The sequence below is a fragment of the Leptodactylus fuscus genome, chromosome 9 (assembly GCF_031893055.1).
Source record: "Leptodactylus fuscus isolate aLepFus1 chromosome 9, aLepFus1.hap2, whole genome shotgun sequence".
Classification (NCBI taxonomy): Eukaryota; Metazoa; Chordata; class Amphibia; order Anura; family Leptodactylidae; genus Leptodactylus; species Leptodactylus fuscus.
Window position 1 is genome coordinate 9,023,830 of NC_134273.1, and position 18,500 is coordinate 9,042,329.

Below are 18,500 nucleotides of genomic sequence, written 5' to 3' on the forward strand. Positions count from 1 at the left end.
ACTGGCAGGGATCACCAACCAGGCCTACGTCCCTTTAACCGATCCTTCGCATAGGTCATCAATACCCTATAATGCCACGTACCAGAATCTCATGGCTCTGTACACCGTGTAGCAGTCACAGTTGATCTGTATTGATGGCCTATTTAAAGTATAAGTCATTATTCATGACGTTCTAGACCCGCCCCATTCATTTGCGGACATCCCCTTTAACTGTAGTTGCTGGTGCCCCGAGCTCTGCCCTCCCGTACGCAGGTAACTTACTATTATACATCAAAGCTTTTGTACTGGAGCGGTTGTTCGAAGAGGAAGCTTGTGTTGTCTTATTAGAGAGGAAGCCGGTCAACAGGATTACAGGATTTTCTTCCTCCAGAACATCTTGTCTCCAGTGAACAATACTGAATAGACTTCACTGAACTCTCTGACTCCGCGCGCTTTTCTCTTTTTCGCACGTACGCGTCGGCGCTGTTGTAAACATCTATTCGGAATTTGTAAAAAAAAAAAAAAAAAAATGGTAGTAAAATGAAGATGTTCCCATTGGGTGGAGGTTTACAGTAGTTGGTGGATTTTTTGTTTTTTAACCATATTTTTAAAAAGTCATTATTTTGTACAGCTGCTTTACCCAGAGATCAAGAAACCGAACGGAAGCTGTATCTGTGTATTGCTATCTACTCCATCCTCTAATAATAATGAAATGACTCTGCTGACTCTGCTTTATGATAGTGAGATTACTTTGCTGACACCGCCTTCTGATGAGATGACTCTGCCCTCTGATAATGAAATGACTCTGTCTTCTGAGTGAGATTACTCTGCTGACACCACCCTCTGATGAAATGACTCTGACTCCGCCCTGTGATAATGAGGCGACTCTGCTGACCTCACCCTTTGATAAGGCGCTTACTCTGACTCCACCTTCTGATAATGAGATGACTCTGCTGACCTTACCTTCTGATAAAAAGCTTACTCTGACTCCGCCCTCTGATAATGAGATGACTCTGTTTACGCTGTCCTTTAATAATGAGAGGACTTGGGTGACCATCCTTCTGATAATAAGATGAGTTTGCTGACCTAGCCTTCTAATAGTAATGGATGTCTCTTCTTACTCTACCCTCTAATGATAATGAGATGACTACTAACTTGATCAGATGACTCTGCTGACCCACCGACTAATGATAATATGACTCAGATAACCCTGCCTTCTATGGATGAAATAACTGTGCTGACCTTGCCCACTACTGGTAATGAGATGACTCTACTGACCGGCACCATCTAATGATAAGGTGTTTCTGCTTAGTTTCTTCTGCAATAGTGAAAAGACTGATTACTCCTCGAATGATAATGAATTAAGTCTACTGCCTCTCCACTACTGATAATGAGATGACTCTGCCCTCTGATAATGAGATGACTTTGCTGACCTATCTTTCTAATGATAATTAGATGGCCTTGCCCTATAATGATAATGAGACTTTGTTGACCATCCCCTCTAATGATGAGATGAGCGTTCTTATTATAACCTCTAATGGTAATGAGATGACTCTACTGACCATCCTCCTATGACAGTATGACTCTGATGACCCTTTCCACTAACAATATTGAGATAACTCTGTTGAGGTTCTTTTGTAGTGATAATGAGATGACTCTGCTTACTATACCCTCTAATGAGAATTAGATGACACTCCCCTGTAATCTGACCTCCCCCCTTCAATGATAATAGGCGCACCCTGCTGACAATATCCTTTAATATAATAACTTTAGGCTGCTGGCTCTGTCCCAGTCTACACCGTAAAGCTGTGATGTCATCTAATGGAAGGCACGAATAATTCAGGACCCTTTTATATGCCAGTGTCTCATGTCCTGTTTATTCGTGGAGACTGTTTTGTTGATTGACCACATGACTCAATACGTTACAGACGTCACATAGCTTTGGTCTTGTCTAGGGTGAGGTTGACCACTCATGACCCCTATGTCTAATTTTTTTTTGTCCTTATTTCCTATTTTAATATGCTTCATTTTGTAGCGGAAAAGTCCGGTAAGCAAAAAATATTTGTTCTTCCTTTTGTTTTTGTAGTATAGCTTTCTGAAGTGTTATCATTTCCTTGTGCACTTTTATGCACTTGTAGCATTGGTTTGTGTTTTAAGAATTTGTATCCACTCTTCTCTATAAGACCACTTGGAGGGGGTAAAAGGAACGCTCCGGGCCAAACTGATAGACTACAAGGGCTGAGGGGGTGTAAGACGTAACACCGTGTAACAGGTTTTCCTGGAGCGTTCCTTTAATCTATGCACCACACATGTATGGGATCCTGCCATATGGTGGTAGGAATCTTAATCCAAGGTGATTGGACATAGTGCAAAATTAAAATTGCTAGTGTTCCGCCCTCCATTTATTTCCACTGGCAGAATGCTATACATACGTAAATCTGTGTTGATGGTGGAGGGGTGTTGGTTTTGTCCCCCACCCCCCACTCTACAGGCTATCCTTAGCGTTCTCATGGAGGTTACGTTATAAACAATCTTCAGACGTCTGGTGTTTACTTCCAGTGTAACAGAAGCGGCAGAGTAATTCTCAGGACAGAGGAGTTAAAGAAGTAAGCAGACATATTCGATGCGCCAAAAAAAAAGCACCCGCTGCTTAAGAGGTGTATGGTGGGCGGCGGCTTCCTCCAGCGGAATCGGTTCATCACTCAGGGTTCTCGAATCAGCACCTGGACTGATCAACCGATCATTCTGGCTGTAGGATTTTGGAAGGTGTTGTCGGTGTCTTATCGCAATCTATACGTAATGACTTTTTAACCCATTGTTCTCTGTACCTGTTATGATTTCTACTTGATTCTCTGCTTTCTTAAAGAGCAACTACAAATTCCCAGTGCACAATACGGCTCACTAGTGCACCCCTATTGGGTACTGGGAAGGGGGGCTATTAAGAATTGCCACTCTGCACAATTTTGTCACCTTCAGAGTTTGCTCCATATGAGTGAATGGGATGACTTTGAAATCTTTGTAAGAGTCCATGTCCACGTAGCGGTAGCCACGTGATCGCACGATTTTACTGTATCATTGTACGATCATTGGTCGCTGTATACCGATGTGGCCATATGCAAATATTGCTACATGAGCATGCACTCTAATGATAAAGATCCTGACTATACCGAATCAGAGCAATTTGTATAATGCAAATTTTGGTCTCCGAAGAAATCCATTTGGTTAGAGTTGCTCTTTAGGATGCAATATAAATGTGCATTAAAATCGGAGGAATGAATTATCCACGTCTGTGTTGTCTGAGGCCATCTGTACACAGTCAATCTGCAAAACTGGTCCTGTGATTTACTGTAGATGTATTTATGTATTAGTCCCCGTGCACACGCCTGAGGGGGCCTCCGATTCTCTGTTCTGATAATATTAGCATGATAAGGGAATAGATCACAACCTCCCCATTGAAATCAGGCCTTGCTCTGCACCCTCTGCACATGAGGCCTTCATCTTTGACCCTTGTACTATTATTTATCAATAAAGCTTTCATTGCTCAAGAAAAGTTATTGGATGTTGCCATTTAATGTTCCATAGTCGGGGCTATAAAAGCAGATGCTCCCATAAACTTCTGTACTTGTAAGAAGTCAGCAATGGATGTCCTATTCCGTGTATATTCCTCCAGTCACATCCCAAGCTGCATTTACTATCCTCTTCGTTTGCCATAGTATGTGATCTACAGACCTGTCCATTGTGTTAGTGATGGTAGAGATCCAGTAGATTGTGTTGGTGATCACTGACGTATCACTCTTTGACTAGGTGTGTCTTCTCTCTTCCCTTGTGCTGGCCGCAGAGACGTAGTCCGGTAAGATAAGCGTTGCTACCTATCGCTATCGTATCGTATTGATTCTCTTCTTTTCAGTTTTGCTTTATGTATGTTCTTTTATCTATTAGGATGCATAAAAGTTTTTTGCTTTAGTTTGCACGACCAGACTTTGGCTTCCATCTTTTGCAGTATTGTAACGTTCGCTGTCTTAAAGTGAAAATTCCTAAAATGTTTGCAGGACATCCAGTACGTCTCCACCTACGGCGTGCAGGGTAGTTGTACTTCCGAATGATGTGATCTCCTGCAGCAAGTTATACTTGTAGATAGTCTCATGTCGTTGGTTTTATCTCCATATAGGCTCTGGTTACCCTGCCATGAGTTCTGCCTTCTCCCATCTCCAGACAGCCACCATTCAGCATATAATAATTACATCAGACCATTAAACCAATTATATACCTCGATGAATATCCTCCATAGCATGCAGCCAGGTATAGCACTGTATAGCCTCACCTGGCACCATGTATATAGCCAATAGATAGCCAACATAAGTTATACTTAAAGGGATTCTACCATTAAAACCTCTTTTTTTGTGGATAAGACTTCGGAATAGCCTTTAGAAAGGCTATTCGTCTCTTATCTTTAGATGTGATCTCCGCTGCACCGTTCCTTAGAAATACCGGTTTTTACCGGTATGCAAATTAGTTCTCTCACAGCGATGGGGGCGGGCCCCAGCGCTGAAAATGCGATGGGGGCGTCCCCACTGCAACTCGAGAAGACGATCCTGCGACGCCTCTATCTTCGGCTGGATCCTCCTGTTCTCTGTCATCTTCCTCCTGCATCACCTCCGACGCCTGCGTAGTTGGCTCTGCCAGTGAGACACCAGCAGAGCCGAGTGCGAATGCCGGCCGGCGGCATTGAACTGCAAGAGCGGCCTCCCAAAAATGGCCGCCGGACGGCATGCGCAGTCTGCTCTACTAGTGTCTCACTGGAAGAGCCAACTGCGCAGGTGTCGGAGGAAGACGACAGAGAAGGGGAAGATCCAGCCAAAGATACAGGAGTCGCAGGATCGTGTTCTCGACCAGCAGTGGGGATGCCCCCATCACATTTCCAGCGCTGGGGCCCGCCCCATCGCTGCAAGAGAACTAATTTACATGCAGGTAAAAACCGGTATTTCTAAGGAACGGTGCGGTGGAGATCACATCTAAAGGTAAGAGACGAAGAGCCTTTCTAAAGGCTATTCCGACGTCTTATCCACAAAAAAAGAAGTTTTAATGGTAGAATCCCTTTAAAGAGAACCTTTCAACAAATCCAGCTCTACCTTCATTTAATAACCACCCTTCCACTTATTTGGACACAGTTGGAATTTTTTTCTCTAGCCCCCACCATTCCTGAACAAAAAGTCCTGTTAGTTGATACCTGACAAACTATTTAGTCTCTGTACTGTCAGGTGGGCGATGTCAGGCAGGAGCCGACAAGGGGAGTGATTCTGACGTCTGACACTGGCTGCCTCTGATTAGAGCTCGGAATCCCACCCCTCTGCCTGACACCGCCCACCTAACATTGTAGAACTTAAATAGCACATCTGTGCTTGTTGCTCAGGAATGGCGGGGGCTAGAAAGAAAATTCCAACTGAGCTGGAATCAGTGGAGGGCGGCTATTAAATGATGCAAAGAACTAGAATTGGTGGAAGGTCCTCTAAAATGTCACTAAACTTTTGGACAACTTTATATTAATACATTATGTGATATACTTTATTAACCAGAATATCAAAAGATGTCCGACCGTTTTAGTTACACCGTTAATTCTTCAAGCCAGGGTTACATGGCATTTTTGGCAACAATTCCCTTTGTATGTCCAAAGATCGCTATGTTGCCTTGCTAGATTTTTGTGCGACCGTATCACTATTATTAAGTGTGCCAGGCAGCAGAACATAAACCATTTTATATTCTATTATTATGGGATTATCTATGCTGCTGTGACACACGGAATTTCCCCATGGTGGGACTATTAAAGGATTATCTTTTCTTATCTTACCTTATCTCAATATTGCGTGGCTACAAGTTCCCACAAGAGTAATTCCACCTACCACTTACAGGTGTACAGCTTCTTGTATAATGCAGGGAACAGAGTTGGGGCTCACTTTAAATATCATTATTTTGGACATAATAAAATGTAGAACAATTGGTTTGGTGTCCTATGCAAGAAGAGATTCTCATGTCAGTCCTATAACTCCAAGACTGTGGTACCTTTATTATTTTCGGAGATATCCTCAGTTAGAGACAGTCTGGGAGGTCCTGTCCATGTGGAGCGGCTCCCAACCCTGATTGTCTTCTTTACATGATGTTATCACTGGAAATAACACTAACAGAACTGCAATCCCGGTGTCCTATGTAAGAGCAGAATCTCTTCTTTCATATGGCACCAGAAGCACCTCCTAGTCTCCGTTCCGCTGCTGTATTATAGTCCGTACACTAGTAAGAAGCAAGAAACTGGGCGCAGAATTCAGCAGGGAATGTAGAAGTTGAGTTCAATGCAGAAAGCAGACAAAATCTGTGATTGAAGTTGCTGCTCTGGGAAACCCCTCAGTTCTCTAGTTTATATTCTGATGCATGTTGCTGTATACAATGTAAATAAGACAATTGTACTATAATCTCCTTGGATGACCAATAATCCCATCTATGAATCTGCTAACACAGCGCGCCTATTGTCTCCTAGTTCTGTATGGTTTAGTATACCGGTAAGAGTCCTGGATTGTGTGTCCTAATAGCCGTCCTCTTCCTTTTCTGCTTCTAAAATAACCAACTTTTACTAAAACATAATGCTTGGACTAAAGTTTGTTCCGCCAGAATTTCTTTTTTTATTTTCTGTCTTGCCTAATGTATTGCGCCTGACCTAATGCTAGTGCTGTGTGTGCGGAGTGCTTGTATAACCCGTGCATGTCGCCTGCTTTAATACTTGTCTGTTTTTATCACTAGGGCACAATTAAGAGACACTTGTCAAGTAAGTAGAAGGATCCGAGGGAACTTTCCACACTAGTTCAGATGATCTATAGACTAGTATCAGTATAGTATATCTGTTAGCGTCTTGTCATTGTATATCCTGAGTGTACAGAACATTAGGGGACCATGACATGTCCACGCCAATACTTTGTACAGATTGGTGGAGTTTGCTGGTGGCAGATTCCTTTTATCTCATTGCTTCCGGCCCAGTCCTTGATACCTTTACGTTTTTAACCTTTTTGATTACAATAATGCACCAGCCCTGAGACCCCAGTGAACTCTTGTGTACACCACCTATACATGGTCTTTACACAGTGTTGTAACTAATGTCTTATCGGCCCCGGTGCGATCTTTTGTCCGGGGGCCCCTACCTTATCCCTACAGCAAATTCTTGATAGTGATGTTTACAGGTGCTAAGCAGTTTAAATTGATTCTAACAATAAAATCACATTTTTTTTCTCCTACACACATAGGAATAGCCTTAAGAAAGGCTATTCTTCTCCTACCTTTAGATGTCTTCACCGCACCGCCAATTGGTAGAAATCCCGGTTTTCGTCTTTATGCAAATGAGTTCTCTCGCAGCACTGGGGGCGTCCCCAATGCTGCGAGAGAACTCTCCAGCGCCGCCTCCATCTTCTTCAGGAACGGCCTCTTCACGCGTCGTCTTCCGGCGCTGGGAGTCAAACTTCTAGGCCTCGGGCAGAGCCGACTGCGCATGCCCACAGGCCACAAGAAAATGGCCGCTTACTTACTGTGTAAGCAGCCATTTTTCTTGTGCCCGCAGGCATGTGCCGTTGGCTCTGCCCGAGGCCTAGAAGTGTGACCCCCAGCGCCGGAAGAAGACGCGTGAAGAGGCCGTTCCTGAAGAAGATGAAGGTGTTGGAGAGTTCTCTCACAGCATTGGGGACACCCCCAGTTCTGTTTGAGCGCTGGTGACCGCCCCCAGTGCTGCGAGAGAACTCATTTGAATACCGACAAAAACCCGGATTTATACCAAACGGCCGCGCGGAGAAGACATCTAAAGGTAGGAGAAGAATAGCCTTTCTTAAGGCTATTCCGACGTGTGAACGAGAAAAAATTTGACTTTAATGGTAGAATCCTTTTAAGACCACACATTGCGGGAAAAGTGCTGCAGGAAACAGATGTTAATAACATACAAATGCACCTTGTACTTTGAGTTTTTCATTGTGTTTTCCCGTTTTCCACTGCGACATTGTTGCATTTATTCCGCATAGACTTCTTTTCACAGCTAAAATTGAAAATACGGCTTTTTTTTTTTTTTTAAGTGCATTTTCCAATGTTTTTGTTTTGAGCTTAAGTGGAGTCGCCTTCGCTTTACTGGGACTGTGAAATGCAACGTTTTGACACTTGTATTTCAGCAGCTTCCAAATTAATGCAGAGTTGCTGCAACACGTGGCCTTTAAAAGGACCTGTCGCCATCAAGTTCTGCAGCATCTTCGCTGTGTGTTGTGCTGTTACTCAGTTATCCCTCCTAGAAATTTAGAAATAATTTTACCATGGAGTGTTAGCATTTGGGACATCCTTGCATCATCTGACACTGACCGGTCAGAGCTGACCGTATCGGGACACCCCACTGAGATAAGGGGGAAATGGTAACCCCCAGTTGTCAGTTTATATATAAATATCCAGGAGGGATAACAGAGGAACAACACATAATATTAAAAAGAATTACTTTAGAATGGTTATTTCATGGGGAATGCAAGCAATTTACTAAAAATGACATTAGGCTAATCTCTATTATTTGATCCTCCTGTACCCGGGCAGATATGGTCTGAATAATCTAGACCGTATATTGTCTTGCACTGAATGTGGTCTGGTGACTGGGACTCCATGCATTGTAGTGATGTATAATGCTAGGATTCCCTGCAGCTGTAGTCTCCTTATTGTATGTAGTATGGGACAGAAGAAAAACTCCCAACATCATACATTGCTATGACACAAGGTGTCCCGATCTCCAGACCACTCTGTCCAGGCAATGCGGATTCTCCAGCCCATGTCTGCCCGTGTGCAGGAGGTCTTAAAGCGAGGCCACGTGTACCAGATGAGTCTATTTTAGGAGACTGGCATCCCTAATGTTTTGTACACTGGGTGTAGCTGAGCAGACATTGTATCTAAAGTCCTTTATTAATATTAATATCTGTGTAGCATGTAACCGTATTACCGCTAACTTACTACATTGCTTCTCATCTAATAAGCAAGGAAAGCCAGCGCTCGGGATTGTGAGTTTTTGCAAATGCCCGAGTCAGCTGAAGACCAAGCATCATACATCTTATAGCTGGGCTAGGATTCTTTTCAGAAAAAGGAAAAAATCTTTTGTTTTCTACACAGAAGTCTGACTGTGATGACAGAGATATAAAGGGTCAGTCCAGACTACGATAGTTGCAATGACCGGTAGCCATACGTGGGAATTGCTTTTCTGTGATTTTATAAAGTGATGGCTAACCATTTGGACCTGACACCACTGTAAGATCAGTGAGGTCCGGCCTCCGGGATCCCCCAATCCGGAGAATAAAGGGGCAGCAGTGCTAACTTAGTGCTGCATCCCATTCTACGTTTACCTTGCATGGCGGCAACCTGACCATAGAGGAGAATGGGAGTTACAGATGCGGCATCGCACATCTAGTTACTCTTCGTCTACAACGCTAAAGCTATGGAAACTATGTAGCTCGTGATACACCGCACTGTACCTTCCATGCTCCTCTATAAGAGTTATGGGAACAGCATTGAACAGCAGTGCTCGCCTCTTCCCATAAGTACCAGCCATAAGTATTGGGACAGGGAACAGTTACACAGCTGAGATGGGAATAACCTTATGAATTGTCCAAAAAATTGGGCAAATTGAAGCAAAGTTATCTGCAGAGAGTTTCCTAGAATTATTGGGTGATACATAGTTTTGCACGCTCCACCTCCCAGGTCTATGAAAACTGTATAATGTTTAATTTCTACAGGTGAAGAGATAGCAAGGCCAAGGCGTTCAACTCCCACAGCTGAGATTGCAAGGTTAGAGCTACGTATGTAGAATATCTGCAAGATATAATATCACGTAGGTGGCCTCATGCAGTCTAATATCCCTTAGTTGGCCCCACGTAGTATAATGTTCCCTCGGTCACCCCACAAATTATAATGTCCCCTAGGTATCCCCACACAATGTAATATCCCCTAGATAATTTATCCCTGGTGACCCCACATAGTTTAATGTTCCTTGGGTGACCCCACACAATGTAATGTATCCTAGGTGGTCCTGCACGATATCATGTCCCCTTGGTGGCCCAAAACAATATAATATCCCCTGGTTGGCCCCACACAATCTAATGTTTCCTGGTTGGTCCCACACAATATATTATCCCCTAGATAGTCCTACGTGGTATAATTTCCCTTAGATGACCCCACATAGTTTAATGTTCTTTGGGTGACCCTAAACAATATAATGTTCCCTTGGTGGCCCTACACAATATAATATCCCCTGGGTGACCCCACGCAGAGTAATGTCCCCTAAGTGTGTCAGTGATTGCAGATGATAGCCAGCTAAGGCACTGGTAAAGGTTATCCAAATCATATTGCCACCTTTGTAGTCTAAAGATCTGAATAGTTGCCACCAATGAGTAAAATATGATGTTCCAGCCATTTGCTAACTTTGTTTTCATTGTAAATTTTAGTAAGAAGACCCCGGCAGATTTATTCGGTCCTCCATTGGAGACTGCGTTCGAAGATGCAAAGTCTGAAGGTAAAGCTATACATAAAGAGCGACTGCGGCAGGTAGTCCATGGCTGCCATAGTCATACGATATGTTATTCCTATGGATGATATGTACTATGGAAAAACATGGAGAAGCAGGGGAATGGTGAGGATTAGAGATGAGCGAGTACTGTTCGGATCAGCCGATCCGAACAGCATGCTCGCATAGAAATGAATGGACGTAGCTGGCACGCGGGGGGTTAAGCGGCCGGCCGACGTCAAAGCGGAAGTACCAGGTGCATCCATTCATTTCTATGGAGTGTGCTGTTCGGATCAGCTGATCCGAACAGTACTCGCTCATCTCTAGTGAGGATATTACTGGGTATGAAAAAGTTATTATCTTTCTGTTATGTAACTTCCTATAAATACCCTTTAACGTGCACCTACAGCTTCATTACATTAGGTAGATTGTCCAGGATTAGACAAACATGGCTGTTTTTATTTCCCAGCAGCCATCCCACATCTGCCCATAGGTGGTGTGTGGTATAGCAGGTCATCTCAATGTATCTGACTTGTAATACCAGACACAACCTGTGGACAGTGCTTGTTTTAGGAATAACTCTACTATTTTTCTAACCCTGGTAAACCCTTTAAAGACTGGTCAGAGAAACTCCAGGGGTATCGGCACTGAGAAGAACATGATAGATTTGTTTCACCACTAGGGGGAGCTTATTGGATGCGTTTTATGCCTTGAACTCAATATGAACTCAGTATGCAATATGCTCAAAAGCTCCCCCTAGTGGTGGCAAGGTGAAGCAGGGCATTTGAGGCTCTATATCCAAAAAACTGCTCTCATTGCTCTGAAGACATTATGTCATTTAGAAGAAGTGTCGCATGCAGTCAAGTATATATACTTTTTTTTTCCAGTTGCGTTAGACCAATCAGAAGTATGGGGAGCCTCTCAAATAAGCTCTGCAGCTTCAGAATCTCCAAAGTTGTCAAGACCATTCCCAACTGGAAGTAAGTCATTTGCTATGGTGATATGGTGAGAAGCGTTGCATAAAGATAACAGGGCTAATAATGGATTGGTTATGGTATATAAAGCCTAAGTGGTGTCTCCAATCTCTCTGGTTTAGCACCTCCGCCCATTCCACCCAAAAATATTCCAGCCACGCCACCCAGAACCGCTTCACCATTACCAGGCGGAACAGGTGAGTACCATGACTTGTATTCTAAGCCAGACCTTAACAAAAGCATCAACACTTTGTCCTTTATACATGGTATTAATAAAGAAGGGGCATCACATAAGGGTCTGTGAGGCCCCATAGGCAGTCTGGTACTATAAATGTAGCAGGCAGTTTTCTCTGGAAATATTTCACTTGTTTTGGGCAGGTCAGACTCATTTCCCCTGTTTTATTATTATTATAATAATAATAAATCTATTGGATGGGTGGAGCACAGATCGTTCTTTTTGGTCCTTGTATTGATTCGCTGTAGTGACCTGCACAGACCAGAGGCCTCGCTTTAGTGTCTAGACCAGGGGTAGGCAACCTTTTCTGTTCGGCGTGCCGATTTAAATTAAAAAATCAAAGATGAGGTCCTCGGAGTGCCGGGCAATAATTGTAAAGCTGACGACACCTACACTAAAGTCATATAGCACAAACCGCAACATAGGGGTGCTGTCATACTGCGCTCCCAGCCACATGCGCTTACCGCTATTTGCCTGGATACACATGTGCTTTTCCTTTAGAAGCAATGTAAGTACATGCGTAACCCACAATTAGTGGTAATGTGACTGGGAGCAGAGTAAGGTCATACCTGTAAACAGCTGACACACAATGTACCTGTATGCTCCATCCAGTCCTTGGCCGTTAGTAACTTCAATTTTCTGTAAGGGAGCGTTCACACTACCGTCGATGTCCGACAGCTAGTGTCCGCTGCTAATGTCCGTTCAAAATCTTGTGCGGATATTAGCAGCGGACACTAGCTGTGTCCGTGACATTTTGCATTGATTTAAACGGACATCGGGTGCGTTCTTTTACTGTTCGTGGGTGTCCTTAAGTGTCCGTTCCCAAAGATGTCCGACTTTTCAAGCGGACAGCAAAACCCGACATGTAGGTTTTTCTGTCCGCTTGAAAAGTCGGACATCTTTGGAAACGGACACTTAAGGACACCCACGAACAGTAAACGAATTCACCCGATGTCCATTTAAATCAATGCAAAATGTCACAGACACAGCTAGTGTCCGCTGCTAATGTCCACACAAGATTTTGAACAGACATTAGCAGCGGACACTAGCTGTCGGACACCAACGGTAGTGTGAACGCTCCCTAAGTGAAACGCAGATTAATTTCAGTCACTTTTAGTTCCTGGCGATGCAGTAACAGCAAAACCCCAGCCAGAAATAAATGGGTGTCACACTTTCAACAAAGTGGCCGCACTGGTGCCCAGGAACTGGATTTGGCTATAATTGCATCTAGTTACAGTGTCACCACCCAATAGAATCACACGAAGGCCGAGGCCACACATTACAGAAATGCAGCTTTTTTATTGCAGATTTGGCTGCGTTTTTCTTTCCGTTAAAGCCAAGAATGGCTAGAAAAGGAAAGGGAAATATATAGGAAGCTTCTTATATGTCTCCCTCCTGCTCAATCTACTCCTGGCTTCGGCTCAAAAAAAACAGCAAAATCCGCAACGAAAAAAAGCTGTTTCTGCAACGTGGGGCTTTAGCCTAAGGCCCCCACGTTGTTGGAACACAGCTTTTTTTGTTACATATTTTGCTGTGTTTTTCTGAGCCTAAGCCAGGAGTGGATTGAGCAGAAGGGAGACGTATAAGAAGCTCCCTATATATTTCCCATTCCTTCTGTAGCCATTTTTAGCTTTGGTTGAAATAAACCGCATCAAAATCTGCAACAAAAATGCTGCGTTTCTGCAACGTGGGGCCTCAGCCTTAGGCCTCCTGCATACAAATGGCACGCATGTGGTTTTCACTGACCTATATGTTAAAAATGAATTGACAGGGCTGCAAATGCAGACAGATATACGGGATGTATAGGACACATATAGGAGATGTATAGGACAGATATAGGGGATGTATAGGACACATATAGGGGATGTATAGGACAGATATAGGGGACGTATAGGACAGATATAGGGGATGTATAGGACAGATATAGGACCTGCTCCATAGTTTTCAGTTCTTCAATTTGGCCCAGATACACAGACACAAAAAGAATGGCTGTATATATGGGTCAATTGAAATATATAGGTCTGTACTTTATTCGCAGTTGTGGATAAAGAGTCTGGTCATGTACATTGCAGGTTAACAACTCAATGTGCCTCATATTAATAGCAGTTAACCCCATCATGTCCCTCACATTAAGCCCCTGTGTGCTTTACATAAGGGACACGGATATGTGAGACATATGGAGGTAATAAGTGAATATCTTCATTATATAGGTCCCTTATTAGTACCTCCATATCTCTCACATATCAGTAACCCTTATGTGAGCCACACAGGGTTAATGTGAGGGACATGATGGGGTTAACTGCTATTAATGTGAGGCACATGGAGTTACTAAAACTAAAGTAATAACCCCAAATGCCTGACATTAATGAGAATAGTTAGTAACACACGTACCTGGTGTTGTGTTTACTTTCACTTTGCTTCTCAGGGCTGCAGACGGCAGGAGCTCCTCCTCACATGTAGCAGCAGGTCCAGGGAGCCCTTATCCCGTGCAGTGAGAGGCTCACCTCTGATTGGTGGGCAGTGAGAGAAGGGGGCGTGTCCTACACAGCAGCTCTACCAGAGCACTGAAAGGACGCTCTCTCTCTAAATTTAGTGTGAAGTCTCAGGCTGGCTGCCGTGCCAGCAAAATATGCCTCGCGTGCCAGTCTTGGCACGCGTGCCAGGGGTTGCCGACCCCTGGTCTAGACTGATAGCCGAGCCTGGCCGCTGCATTCAGATTAGATTGTAGAGGGGAGAGTTTAGTGAGGGGAAGACCGATTAGTAAGGCTTTACAGTAGTCAAGGTGAGAATGTTTTTATCTAATAGATGCAAAAAACAAGGCCAAATTATGACTTTTTTTTTTTCTCCAACCCTGATTCATTGCAAGGACTATGGCCATGTTTTCCTTTTCTGCTTTTTAACCCCTTAACGCTCTAGTAATAGTACGTCCTCGCGTTCAGCTCAGTACTATTACTGACCTGTAATGGCGCGGGCACAGAAGCTGTGCCCGCGCCATTACACCCGGGACTCGGCTGCGTTACACAGCCGAAAGCCAGGACGAGCTGCCCCGCTGAATTGTGAATAAAGCCCCCAAATTCCCTTTTTCTATATTAAATGAGTTATATAAAATTAAACCTTAAAAATTAATAAAAACTATGTATATTTGGTATCGCCGCATCCGTAACAACCTGTACAATAAAACTAAAACACTATTTCACCTATACAGTAAAAAGCGGAAGAAAAAAAACGCCAGAAATGATTTTTTTTTTTTTTTTTTTTCCCCATCTCACCTTACAAATTATGCTATAAAAAGTGATCAAAAAGTCTTATCTACCCCACAACAGTATCAATAAAAAGCGCAGGTTGTCCTGCAAAAAATAAGCCCTCAACCAACTCTGTCAACCGAAAAATAAAAATGTTACGCCTCTCTGAAGATGGCGATGCAAAAATCATTGATTTATGTCCCCATATGGGTTTTTGTTCTGCAAAATTACTAACGCATAAAAAAATTATATAAATTAGGTGTCGCCGTAATCGTACCGACCCGCAGAATAAAGGTCACATGTTACTTATTCTGTACGCCGTGCAGAAAAACATTTAAAATGTAAAATGCAATGCCAGAATTGATGATTTTTTTTTTTTCTTATCCAGTTAATAAAAAATAGTCAATAAGTTATTGGCACCCAAAAATGGTGTCATTGCAAAATGCATCATATCCCAGAAAAATAAAAACACTCATATGACCACGTCACCACAAAAAAAAAAAAAAAAATATAGCTTGAATAATGTGAAGACAAAAAAAACCCCAAAAATCGCCAAATTATTAGAACAAATCTGGTTGCATCAGGAGGGGAATATATAAGCGGTGTGAGCGGGATATTTCTATAAACTGCAGAAACAGAGTAATAAATATTAGGGGAGGTTTTGCTGTTAACCCCTTCTTTGTTACAAAAAAAATGTGGTTTAAAATGGAAAATAAATATAAAAAAGTGACATTTATAAATTTCACCTCCATTTTGCATTAATTCCTGGGGAACACCTAAAGGGTTACTAAAGTTCCTATATACAATTTTGAATAGCTTGAAGACTACAGTTTCAAAAAATGGGGTCATTTATGGGTGTTTTCTATTCTATAGGCCCCTCAAAGTCACTTCACAACTAAATAGGTCCCTAGAATACAAAATCTTGAAATTTTCTTGAAAATCTGACAATTTGCTACTAAAGTTATAAGCCTTCTAACTTCCTAGGAAAGTAAAAGGACATTGAAGAAACAATGCCGATATAAAGTAGTCATATGGGAACTGTTAATTAGGAAGAATTTTGTGTGATCTGACTGTGTTTTTGCAAGAATAACAGAAACTTTCAAAATTGATAATTTTATGAAATTTTCAGTATATTGTCCTTTATTTAACAAACAAACACAAAATATAATGACCAAAATTTATCACCAGCATAAAGTACAATGTGTCATGAAAAAAAAATCTTGGAATCACCTGGATAGGTAAATGCATTATGAAGCTATCCTCACATAAAGTAAAAGACGTCATATTTGAAAAACAGGGTCTGAGCCTTAAGGCCCAAAGTACCCTGCGTCCTTAAGGGGTTAATGTCTATTATTTTACATTCTTTATTTTATTATCCATAGATCAAGCACTTGCCCCAGGAGGAGAGCTGAAAGAAAAAGTCACCACAGATGATCGGCCCGCTTCTATCAGTGATGTGGACAGTATTTTCGGCCCTGTTTTATCCCCAAAATGTGTGGCTATTAATTCAGAAGACAAGTGGATCAGATTTTATGACAATTCCCCAGAAAAGATTTGCCCTTCTACTCCACCACTCCCTTCTTCCCCACGTCCCCCTCGTTCTCCACCTCCCCCACGTTCTCCTCCACCCCCTCGGTCACCACCTCCCCCTCTTTCCCCTCCTCCCCCTCGGTCACCACCTCCCCCTCTTTCTCCTCCTCCTCCCCCTCTTTCTCCCGCTCCTCCCCCTCTTTCTCCCGCTCCTCCTCCCTCCTCACCTCCACCTCCTTCTCCACCACCTCCTTCTTCTCCACCTCCCCCGCCTTCTCCACCTCCCCCTCTGTCTACACCAGTTGAATCTCCACCTCCTAAGGAACCAGACAGCCCCTGTGAACCACTGCCCCCTGTGGAAACTTGTCGAAATATACCCTCACCACTCAACCTGGAGGAGGTCCACAAAAAAATTGCAGAACAGTCATTCATTAAAGATGATATACTGGAGACCACTGCATCTCCTAAAGATTTTGGCCTTGGTCAAAGAGCTACACCTCCCCCACCTCCCCCTCCTACATACAGAGCTGTAGTGTCATCTCCTGGACCCAGCGGTGCAGGAAGTGCAAGTGGTATGTAGAATTCATATTCTGATAAAAAGATTAACTGTTTAAGCCGGGTCCCCATCTTGAGTTACGTTCTGTATTATACCCCAGAGCTGCACTCACTATTCTGCTGGTACAGTCACTGTGTACATACATTACATTACTTATCCTGTATTATACTCCAGAGCTGCACTCACTATTATGCTGGTGCAGTCACTGTGTACATACATTACATTACTTATCCTGTATTATACTCCAGAGCTGCGCTCACTATTCTGCTGGTGCAGTCACTGTGTACATACATTACATAACTTATCATGTATTATACTCTAGAGCTGCGCTCACTATTCTGCTGGTGCAGTCACTGTGTACATACATTACATAACTTATCATGTATTATACTCTAGAGCTGCGCTCACTATTCTGCTGGTGCAGTCACTGTGTACATACATTCCATTACTTATCCTGTATTATACTCCAGAGCTGCGCTCACTATTCTGCTGGTGCAGTCACTGTGTACATACATTCCATTACTTATCCTGTATTATACTCCAGAGCTGCGCTCACTATTCTGCTGGTACAGTCACTGTGTACATACATTCCATTACTTATCCTGTATTATACTCCAGAGCTGCGCTCACTATACACTTTCCACCTTTTATTGTGACTATTTCCGATAAAGTAATGGAATATTATTGTAAGTGTAATCTGTTGTTTTACCTGTGATCGTATCACTAAAGCTTCAGCATGTAACACTTATAGTGACTTTATATTTCTTTCATATATTTCCCTTTAAGGAACCTCATCTCCTGCTCGCCCGGCTACTCCTCTCGCCTGCAGTACAACCCCTCCACCACCTCCTCCTCGTCCACCGTCTCGGCCTAAAGTACCTCCTGGGAAACCCGCGGTAACAGATGTGAGTTTTCTTCCTAGATGTTTTTAATGTTTTTTTTTCAGAAGTAGTCTCTGATATGAATCCATCTATAATAACCCATGAATGAGTGACTACTGATCCTCGTGCAGTGATATGGCATGACAATAGAGGACTGTCCTCTAGGAATATTAGAAGGATTTTTCTATGAGTATAACTATATTACCACTGAGATTTTTAGATAAAATCTGCAAATCGAGCCCCGACATGTGACATCCCTCACAACCAAACCCACCACCCTTGAGGTTGCCCCAAACCCTGGAACCCTGTAATATTTGTGATAACTGCTGACTTCTCTTCCGTCATGTATGTCCATGTAGATAACCTTACTCTTACTTCTGCAGTCGAGGCCGTTCAGCCCACCCGTCCATTCGTCCAGTCCACCCCCTATCGCCCCCTTGGCTCGGGCTGAGAGCACTTCCTCCATTTCTTCAGCAACATCCTTGAGCGCAGCCACCACGCCGACAGTCGGTAAAGACTTTTGCTTTTCTTACATTCTTCACGCTTTGTTACTCTGA

The 18,500-nt window shown here is 43.1% G+C and overlaps 1 protein-coding gene across 1 annotated transcript in view; it reads left to right on the plus strand.

The window, feature by feature from the left end:
- Window positions 1-18,500, plus strand: part of SGIP1 (SH3GL interacting endocytic adaptor 1) — a 66,253-nt gene that overhangs the window by 23,351 nt on the left and 24,402 nt on the right. The window contains exons 7-16 of the mRNA XM_075287257.1: window positions 2,015-2,026; window positions 3,818-3,829; window positions 6,766-6,790; window positions 9,759-9,810; window positions 10,467-10,534; window positions 11,413-11,505; window positions 11,622-11,696; window positions 16,359-17,078; window positions 17,849-17,967; window positions 18,327-18,453. Coding sequence (XP_075143358.1) covers window positions 2,015-2,026; window positions 3,818-3,829; window positions 6,766-6,790; window positions 9,759-9,810; window positions 10,467-10,534; window positions 11,413-11,505; window positions 11,622-11,696; window positions 16,359-17,078; window positions 17,849-17,967; window positions 18,327-18,453 — 1,303 coding nt within the window. The remainder of the gene's footprint in view (window positions 1-2,014; window positions 2,027-3,817; window positions 3,830-6,765; window positions 6,791-9,758; window positions 9,811-10,466; window positions 10,535-11,412; window positions 11,506-11,621; window positions 11,697-16,358; window positions 17,079-17,848; window positions 17,968-18,326; window positions 18,454-18,500) is intronic.